General features: G+C 39.8%; 1 protein-coding gene across 4 annotated transcripts in view; it reads left to right on the top strand.

Annotated features, from left to right (window-relative positions):
- The first annotated feature begins 1,103 nt into the window (after window positions 1-1,103).
- Col24a1 (collagen type XXIV alpha 1 chain) overlaps window positions 1,104-10,190 on the top strand; it is a 378,847-nt gene continuing 369,760 nt past the window's right edge. For 3 of the 4 annotated variants that reach the window (XR_013427880.1, XM_078026639.1, XM_078026638.1), the window contains exons 1-3: window positions 1,104-1,223; window positions 1,654-1,784; window positions 8,677-8,741. Coding sequence is in view for 2 of the 4 variants with exons in the window: in XM_078026639.1 (XP_077882765.1) it covers window positions 1,729-1,784; window positions 8,677-8,741 (121 nt within the window). In the remaining 2 variants the exon portion in view is untranslated. Of the gene's footprint in view, window positions 1,224-1,653; window positions 1,785-8,676; window positions 8,742-10,190 lie in introns of those variants that run through there. The other variant, XM_078026640.1, reaches the window with a different exon arrangement.

Raw genomic sequence — 10,190 nt, 5'->3', positions numbered from 1 at the left:
AAAGGGTATACAGGAACTCTATACTATTTTTACAACTTTTTAAATGTAAACTTACTTCAAGACAAAAAGTTGAAAAATTGAGGGAGGAGAAGATAAATTCTATAGTTTTGGAGTGAAAATATTAACAAACTTTAGAATCACATCAATCATTTTCATTCATCAATATGGTCACTTATTTTCATAGTATGTTTGTAATCTGGGAACTCTTTTTGTATATGGGAGGGCTATTGTGTACACACACAGGATAACAAGAAAGACAGAGGAATGATACTAATATACAGCAGTCACACATTCAACAGAGGCACCACATCATATTTTAGGTGCTAAAAATATAACAAAGAGTAAAGGAATAGATACCAGATCTCTTGCAGTTTCCAGTCTTGTTCATAAGGAAGATAAAATTAGAGCTTTCAGGGTTTTGTGTTTGTTTGTTTTGGGAAAAATTAGAAGGTGAACTTTTCAATATGATAGAGATAGAGACTTGTGTTAAAAAATTGTGACAAAAATTGGAGAAGTTATTCAAATGGGTAAGACTGTATGTTAGCATGCTCTTGCATGACTGCAGAGCTTTAAGCTACACCTACAGAAGCCTGTAAAAGGTAGGGAGAAGGTGGAAAGGTGGCTTGCAAGAGAGAAAAGTCATTAGAAGTAGTGGAACAGACTTAAAGGAAAGAGTCAAAGGGAAGGAAGGTAGCTGTGAGACCATTACAATTAGGTAAAAAGACGCCTGCAAAGAAAGCAAGGTCAGTGAGGACTCAGCTGAACTAAGAAGGATTTCAGAAGATGAGTGAAGATTGTAAGAAGACTAGAGATGGTAGAGGTTCAAGAGCAAAACATGAAATCGGGATTGCAGTGAATGGGAATGGTACACGGACACTGCAAGGAAGGAAGGAGCCTAGTCACTTGTAAGTGGGAAGGGAGAACGTGCGGGCGGTGCCCAGGGGGCGGCTTGCGCGCCCAGGGTGCGGCAGGCCCTGCCAGACCCCGCAGGACTGGCTGACAGGGGCGCTGGAGCCCGGCGCTGGGTGGGGGAAGGTTGCGGGACAGAGGGGGAGGTGTGCGCTGTGTTTGGTGATGTCATTGCAAGTCAGAGAGCGGTGAAATTTAACACCAGCCGGATTTGCCTGGTTCCTCTTCTTCCAGGCGAAGCAGCCGGCGGCAGTCAACGCCGAGCGCCTGCAGTTGCCACCGGCCCCCTCGCACCGACTTGATTTCCGAAGTGGGTGTGTGTGCTTGTTTGACAAATGTTGGGCGCGGGCTGTTTCCAAGGACTTCCCCCCACCCCCACCCCTCATCTCCTTTCCTCCCCCTCCTCTTTCTCCTCCCAGGCCCAAAGCAGAGGACTCCACTGGAGTCACAGAGTCGCCTTTGAACCGCAAGTGAACTCGAGGGCTGCACTCGCAGCTGAACTCCTGCTGCGGCCGGCGCCCCGCTGCCTCCCTGTTGAAGTCTCCCTCCTCGCCTGCCCTCCCAGGGGAACACAACCCTGGCCCGTCCCACACTGAGCTAGGCAGCAGGAAGCCTATCTGTCCTCCCCCTTCGGGTGCTATTTCCTACCCCCACACCACCTCATCTCCTCTCTTTCTTTTTTCCCCCTCGTTGCCGGTTAGGAGCATGGTTTTCACGTGATTTCCCCCCCTTTTTCATGGACAGTACCTGCACCCTTAGCAGTTCGGAGTTGGCTTCTGTTTTCCGTTAGCGTTTTGCTGCACGGACAAATGCATACAAATGCATTTAGGAGCCCACAGGACAAGGCGTGGAAAAGTCTCCCCCACCGCAAAAACGTAAGTAGCCCACCCGACCGGGTAGGGGTTAGACCAACCCTTCACTCCACCCCCCTGGATCTACCACGAGGGCTGGAGATCTGTGGCCCCAATCCTTGGCACTTTCTGGCACTGGGAGCGGGCGAGCAGCCGTGGCATCCTCCCCTTGTCTTCTCAATTTGTAAAATACCGTGTTTGAAAGGAAGCCTCGTGCCAGCGGGGCTCAGGCAGTTTATGCTTAAAGTTATCCTGTGGCTCGGGAGGAAAAACTAACTGGCACGCGTCCCGACGTCTTCTTCCACTTCTCCCACCGCTCAGAGCTGGGCTCCGACGCCCGCCTGGGCTCTTGCTTCCACCGCCCTCTCCCTCCTCCCCTTCCCCTCCCTCAGGGCCCTAGCTGAAGTCCGCGGTGCTTCTCAGGGTGTCCAGGTTGGCATTGCTAGGACACCAGCAGTCCCCTGAGCTCGATGCACGCAGCCTGGACCACTGGGCCGAGCGCCTGCAGTTGCGTGGTAGGGTTACCAGGTGGAGGTGTGGGGGGTGTGCCTGCAGAATCTTGGGCATCCGGACGCTGTTCTTCCCATGGGTTCAAAGGCAATCGCCTCTAGTTAGAAGGCCAACAAAAGTGCTACCCATTTGGAGCTGAGGCTGTGCCCTGATCATTGGCCTGTCAGTGGGGAAGTGCTTCTCGCCGGGACCAGGGGGGTGGGCAGGACGCGGGGGCGGAGCTGATCTTACCAGGGAGGGTTTGGGCGGGTCCCGCATCCTCTTTGGGCTCAGTACCTGTTAACACCCCCTCACTGGGAAACGAGGGAGGATGGGGTTATTCGGTCTTTTGACTGCCCTGCTCCCTGGAGGAGGGCAATGGGTTACACACATTTGCTTCTGGCCTCCAGGAGCAAAAGGCACGAACACAGCTGTGATGATTTTCTGTGGAGAGATTGCCCCTCGGGAGAGTAGGTGGGAGAACTGGGGGCAGAACAGTCAGCTGAGGGCAGGCGGAGGCGGGGTGTGGAGAAAGACCGCCTTGTGGCAGTGTTTGTATGCACATGTGCTTCCCAGCCGCGTGCAGCCCAGCCTGGCTAGGGCTTGCGAGCTTTTCTGCTAAGATCCTTGGAAGCTTCCCTGATGCTGACTAAGAGGCACCTTCCTGCGCACCCCCATCTGGAGGAAACAGAGGAAAGCTCGCAACTTTTGAAACACTAGGTGTGCGGAGCAGTGCTGGGGGCCTGGGAGACCCCGGTGCCAGAAGCTCAGCGGGCCCTCTTTCCAGAGAGGCTCACACAGGCTGCTTGGAATTCCTAGGCAGAAGAACTACTTTTCTAGATAAACGTCGCTCGGTGTGGACAGTCTGGGAGAGGGAGACAGGAATAGAGATGAGAAGGATGCTCAGCTCATCCTGAGATTCTGGGCACATCTTTCCGCGGATCCCTAGCGGATACAAAGAGGCTAGAAGGCTCAGCCACCAGGAAAAGCTGGTATGGCCCTTCACCTCCTATCCAGCAGCAGCTTCCACGTGGTTCTCCCACTGACCTCTCCAGTGGTGAGGGCTTTCCCTGTTCCTCTGCTTCAGGCCCACGTTGCTGACTAAAACTCCCTTTGGTAGTTGTGACAGACTTCATGGATTACAGCAGATCTTCTGCTCCTGGCCTCTGTCTTGTCTGGTTTACACTTCCCTTCCAGACACTCCCAGAAAAGGCCCTGCATAAATTCTTGGGCAGTTTGGGGTTTTAAATTGGGTCCAGATGATTGAGGAGTGGTGGTGGGGGGGTAGCGGGAAGTAGAGAAACCAAAGAATGGATACTACTGGAGGAGCCTCTGAGGAAAAATTACACCACGTGGATGGGAAAAGAACTTGTGGAGTAGTGTCAGCATGGGTAGCAGCTCCTGGGCAAAGGTGCTGGTTTCACTGATTTCTTGGAAGATCTTCTGGCCAGGGTCTTGCAACTCTTGGATATCTGCTGACATCCAACTTGTTCCATTATAGGAGCCAGTGGGGATGGGCTGCAGAGAATTAAGGGCAATTCAAAACGACATCAGATTTCAGAACCTCACAGCTGCAACCACACACATGCAAAGCATGGAGAGGGTAGTTAATGGTTGGACCAAGAGATTGTTTCTAAAGGAAAAAAAATCCCATTTTCATACAGAATTTGGAGTTCTTGAATTTGAAAAAAGGCCACCAATCCTTGGAAAAGGAGGAGGGACTTGGTAGAAGCAGCTGATTAGCTGATGATAATGTTAGGCCACTGAATTAAACCCTGGAGTCCCTAATGAAACCCCTGAGGTTTTCATTTTCCACCATCTTTTTGTGGTGACATTTTGGAAAAGCAGGAGCAGCTTTTTAAAATCATAGTTCTGATTAGTCACCCAAAAACATTTATAGTTTTAAAACTGGATCCTTTCAGACATTTTCTTTCACAGGGCTGCTTTTAGATGTGATTTTGTGGAATTAATAAAAGAAAGCTAAAACCTCAAAGTGTTTGATATACTGATTTAACATATTAAATCTTCCAGGCAGACTATTAGGGTAATTAAGGGTTTCTACATCCAAAAAGGAAAAAAAATAGCAAAAAATGTTTGATTGTAAAGGTCTTGCAATTTGGCATTAAATTCTATTTTTTAAAGTTGCTTAGAAGGACTCAAGTGTAAGTAGTTCTTAAAATTTTACAGGATTCCAGTGTGTAGCCAATATCAAGGAGAGAAAATATAATTTATGGAAAGTAAGTTTGAGTGTTATTTAGACATTCTGCTTGGTAATCTGAAGTTGCAAGAGAAAAATAAATTTTATTAGAGGAATTAGAATAGCTGTGCTAGTTTCCTTGCATGACTTGCAACTATGACTTATTTCAGAAATTGTAACTCTGAGAGCTGAAATAAGGACCATTTCATTTTCATTCTTTTAAAAGCCTAACATAATTCTCATTTATTCATTCAACAAATGTTTATTGAGCTCGAATGATGTTCCCAGTATAATTGTAAGCAATAGGGATATAATGATTGAGCAAGATAGTGACATAATTGCTGCCTTCCCAATGTGCCTAGTCTAATACAGGTCATAGTAAATGAAACAACCAAGTATAACAAATGAGATAAGGGTATATACTGGGTTGTTATCTAACAGTCCTGGCAGGTATGAAGGGCTGGAAGGATAATGATGGAAGAAAAGTGAACCAAAGGAAACAAAGTCTAGACTGAAACCTAATTAGAAAGGACATGGAATTTTCCAAACAGGTTCTGGAACATTAAAAGGCTCATTGGTGAGAGGACAGTGCACTTGAGGGCCTGAAAGAAATAAACTTGGTTAAAGCATACATCTAGGGAAGAAGTGGCTTAACCTGGGACTGCAGAAAGAGACCAGAGAGCAAAAGGTCTTTAAATTACGAACTTTCTTAGCTAAACAAATAGATGGTAGAAGAACTGGCTTTTCTTGATCCTAGGATTAATATGCAGATGTTAGAGAAGTTATATATTTGTCAAGACTCAAGACCACATGATAGTATTGATTGAAGGTTGATTGTTTCTCTCATTCATATAATTTTTTTTTTAAATATAACACTAGCATCTGCCGGAAACTTTGCTAGAATAGGCAAGAATCAGTTTAACACTCTCTGTGGTGTTACTACAACAGACTAGTTGTATTTTTCTTCCCTCCTATTGAGTGGACTGTAGGCTCTATGATTACTTGAAGTCCTTAATCATTTATCTTCTTTATACTTCATGAATTCCTTAAACACTTGGAATTTAACCAAAAGCTCTATTATGCTTCACACAGGATTAGTTATGTAAGTACTACCTATTGAGTTGAACTGATAGTCTGAGAAATTCATTGTGTATAATGTTAGTGACAAGGCTTAAAATCCTGAATCATTCAAGTTTATCCCTATTGCTATGATGAGAACTTTCTTCCTGGTTATATTGGGAACTGGATCTTAGCTATTAGTAAAAACCAGAGTCTGTAAAGATGTCACAGATTTGAAAAGTTTTTGGCATGTAAAACCTAGTGTGGTAGAAATTGTTGAAATTACCATTGCATGTCACATATGTACATTTCTCAGATTAGTTCACCCTTTTCAATTGATTTAAAACCATCAATTCATTAAAAAAAGTTCTCTAGGACTAGGGTTGTGACTCAGTGGTAGAGTGCTTGCATAGGATGTGTGAGGCATTGGGTTTGACTTTCAGCACAGCACATAAATAAATAAATAAATAGATAAATAAAATAAAGGTTCAAGTACAACTAAAAGTTTAAAAGTTCTTTAAAAGTTCCCTATACACAAGATTTTACAAGTCCTTCTTCTTATTATAAATTGAATCTATATAGGAACGAGTATCTGTAGTCTACTCATAATTCTTAAGAATCTCATGGGTACCCTAAACCAGAAGATACTTGGCATTCCTCTAAAGTAACTGGGACCCTTTGGATAAAAAGAAAATTGAATAGCTCTTTGAGAGTCATCTAGGGAAGATGCTTGGGAGTGATATTTTGTCACTTTAATATTTTAAGTGTGATATCTATATATCTATATGTCTATATATCCCTGCCTGATCTCCTTTAGGCCTTTACCATTATTTTTCTGGTTATGTTTGGAAAGTGGCTGATATCAAACTGAAAATGTGGCTAGCAGTCAGATGATGCAAAGTGTTTCATATTTTGTTAGGTATCCTCAGATATCAATATCATCGCTTATATTTTTTGAAACTTAAAGATTTATTACCATATTGCTGACTTCTTTTAGACTTGTCCCATCTTGTTCAATGTCCAAGTATTTTTATATCTGTTATGTACAGAAGTCATTTCAATTTTGTGCAATGGTCTTCAACCTTGTCTATACATGAGAATCATTCGATATTTAAAATGAGTGTACCATAGACATATTAAAACTAATATCTCTGTGAAGGGGAGAGAAGGACTCAAGTATAAGTAGTTCTTAAAATTTTATAGGATTCCAGTGTGCAGCCAATGTCAAAATAAAGGTCCAAAACAGGGGAGCCTTTTATCATCTCTTAAATTTATCATCTTCAGAATGTGGCTCTCCAAACAGCAGCAGCAGCATCACCTAGGAACTTGTTATAAATGCAGACTCTTGAGCCTCACCAAAACCTACTAAGCCAGAAACTCTGGGGCCAAGGTCCAGCAATTTTTGAAAGTTCTTGAGGTGATTCTGATGTACAAGTATGAAAACCGCTATTCTAATACAGTAGAAAAGGATTTGAAAGGATCAAATAATATTTGTGTCATGTCATAAAATCAGATATATGTGATCTGAGCAAACTAATGTATATTTAAATGTATTCTAATTGGAAAATAAACAGTTAATGTTCCAAATTTTTGTTACATAATCTGTAACAAAAGATTGTTAGAATCTGTAGAATCATGTAGTTAGAATATATGCATCCTAAAGATTCACCCCCAACTTTTGAGTCAACTATTTTCATCAGGGCAGAATCTGCATTTTTCCCAAGCACCTCAGGTGGACTAACATTTGGGAACTATTGGTTTAGATGGAATGCTACCATATGTGGGATTCTTTAAGATATAGAGTCTAACTATTTGCCCATATCAGTTGAAATTTCTGTAATGATTCAATTGATTAATTTATAGAGTTAGTGATAGCTGTTGAATGCTCTTTCAAAATTTCGACTTATATGTTCACTTTAAAATACAAAAATGGAAAGTACCATTTTAATACAAATGAAATTGTGTTCTATAGTCTAAAGAATATAATTTATATTGTTAGCTAAACGTTTAAAAAGATTATCTTTCTTACAGTAAGATAAAGGCATACGCTTATACTAATTGACAAAGATAAAAACTTTATTGACAATAAGCAGAAAATACCCCAGACCTTAATACAAAAGACATACAATTTCCCTGGGACTCTGCAATTGATTCTTGAAGACTAACATTACACAAATGTCATTTGAAGAGTCATTGAATTAGAATACAAGAAATAATCAAGGTCCATATTAGCAAGACTTAGTTAATGAAGTATTGTTTTCAGCATGCTTATCATCATTTTCCAAAATTATCTCTGTGGTTTTTATTTGGGAGGTAGATTTGGGCAGTTGTGAAGAATATTCAACAAAATCTATCCAAAGTTTTATTATACTAAAAAATCACAAAGCATTTTTTGCTTAAATAGCTAATCAATATGAATAAACATTTTTATTTGTAGTAATTGGTGGATATTCCACTCACGATTACTCATCAAAATGCTCAACATTGACATATATAGGCCATTGCTATTTTCAAAACCAAAGAACCAAGAATTAAATGATATTCAAATGTTTTTCACATCTGAACAATCTTTTATACAGATAAATAGCTCTTTCCATCAACTTACAATCATGATGGTTAAGTGACTATAATTTGTATTATTTAGTGTAAATTTCTGTTTCTTTGTATGAAATTACATGTACAGTAATTTGACATGTTAACAATAACAATCATGTCACCTTACTAATTCACATTCATTCAGTACTTTGTACGGGGGCCAGGTACTGTTTTATGTGCTTTTCATGAACTTTTTCAATTAGTCATTTTTTTTCCTAACTTTTTTTTTGTAGATGGACAGAATGCCTTTATGTATTCGATGCTGAGAATCGAATCCAGTGCCTCATGCATGCTACTCTGCCGCTGAGCTAAAGCCCCAGCCCTCAACTAGTTCTTTTAATAAACCTTATGAATTAGGTTTAACATATGAAAAATCTAAGGCATAGAATGATAAAAAAAAATGTTCCCAAGTTACATAATAAATGGTAAAACTGCAATTTGAATTCAGAGAATTTACTCTTAACCATGCTAATTAAAATAACAGTTTAATTATTAATCTTTCATTAGAGTTCATTTTGGATTTTATATGGTTTATAAGTTGTAGATGTCCAACAATTGTTTTTTCCATTTTCATAGGAAACTACTTCTTCATTTTATTGGGCTATGTGTAGCTTGGATTACTGTTCATGCTCACGAACAAGGTAAGAAAATTGCCCTATTAATTATTTGTTTGCAAAAATTTTGCTTCCAGACAGCAAAAGCACATGACTTTTAAGTTATCATAACCTTAAGGTCAATATTAAACAATAAAAATGTCTTTGCCCAGTATAATGAGAATGTAAGGGTAAAGAAATCAATTTTGGGGAGAAATATGACCTTTAAGAAATTACTCAGACCTTCCATCTGTGAAATTGCTTACATTTTTAAGCAAACTCCATAAAAGAGAAGTTTTGTACAGTAAAAAGGCTTTGCTTGTGACTTCATTTTAAGTGGGAGTTCTTGGGGGTGGCAAACTGTGACTGAATTACCTTTGCACTTCTTGAAACAACACAAGCATATAATAAATGTTCCCTCTAGATTAGCATCATTAAGAAACAATGAAATTTACATATTAGTGGGCTTAGAGTTTTATTTAACTCAAATGGAGATTTACAAAATAGTTTTGTGTTTTGTTTTGTTTTTGCCTGCTAGCTTGTTGCTCTGGTAAAATGATGACAGGGCTTCAGGAGTTTATGTATGTCCTAATTCATTCACTTATTAAACAACTTTTGAAATATCTTTTTTCTGATTAAAAACTTAATTTCTAATAATTGAAATATAAATATAATAACATATCTGGTCTCAAAGTGAAAAAAGTGGCTTTGTTAAAGGTTAAAAAAATAGCAAAGTCAAAGAAAAATTCCTGAACTATGCTGGACTTAAATATTATCATTGTGGTCCTAATAAATTTTTTTTTTGTTTGCCTTATATGTAGTAAGGTTATATGTGACTGCTAAATTATTCATTCTGAGAGAATTAAATGATAACTCAATGAACCATGTGTCAGTTTGGTCAAGTAATAACCTGAAAAGCTAAATTATAAATGAACTATGTGAAGTGAAAAGGGAAGAATGGAATTTTACCTTATTTACCAATTGATAAGTGGACAGATAAGAAAAGTATGGTCAGCCCACTATATCTATAGATTCCACTAAAGATTAAAAATATTCTGAAAAATATTTCATCTGTATTGAACATGTACAGATATTTTTCTTTGTCGTTATTACCTAAATGATATAGTATAATTACTTGCATAGCATTTACATTGTATTGTATCATGAATTGTAAGTAATCTAGAGGTTACTTATCATGGACAGAAGGATGTGTATGAGTTACATACAAATACTACATTCTACATAGGAACTTGAGTCCCTGCAGATTTTGGTATCCACAGGGGTCTGGAAAATCAACCCCAAAGATACTGAGGAGCAACTGTATCCTCTCAAATATCATGTAGATGAATGAAAGTATTTCTTGAAAAGCATTTTCTAATTCACTTTTATGGGGAAATGGTTAAATTATGCCATATGTCATATGTAACCTCGTGAAATGCCATTCTTGACCAATGTATTTCTGTTACCTTATTTTGCTTTACTTGGAAATGAAGAAAA

Source organism: Ictidomys tridecemlineatus, chromosome 11 (genome assembly GCF_052094955.1).
Source record: "Ictidomys tridecemlineatus isolate mIctTri1 chromosome 11, mIctTri1.hap1, whole genome shotgun sequence".
NCBI classification, from domain to species: domain Eukaryota; kingdom Metazoa; phylum Chordata; class Mammalia; order Rodentia; family Sciuridae; genus Ictidomys; species Ictidomys tridecemlineatus.
The sequence above is the reverse complement of the archived record's forward strand: the minus strand, read 5'-3'. Positions and strand labels throughout refer to the sequence as shown.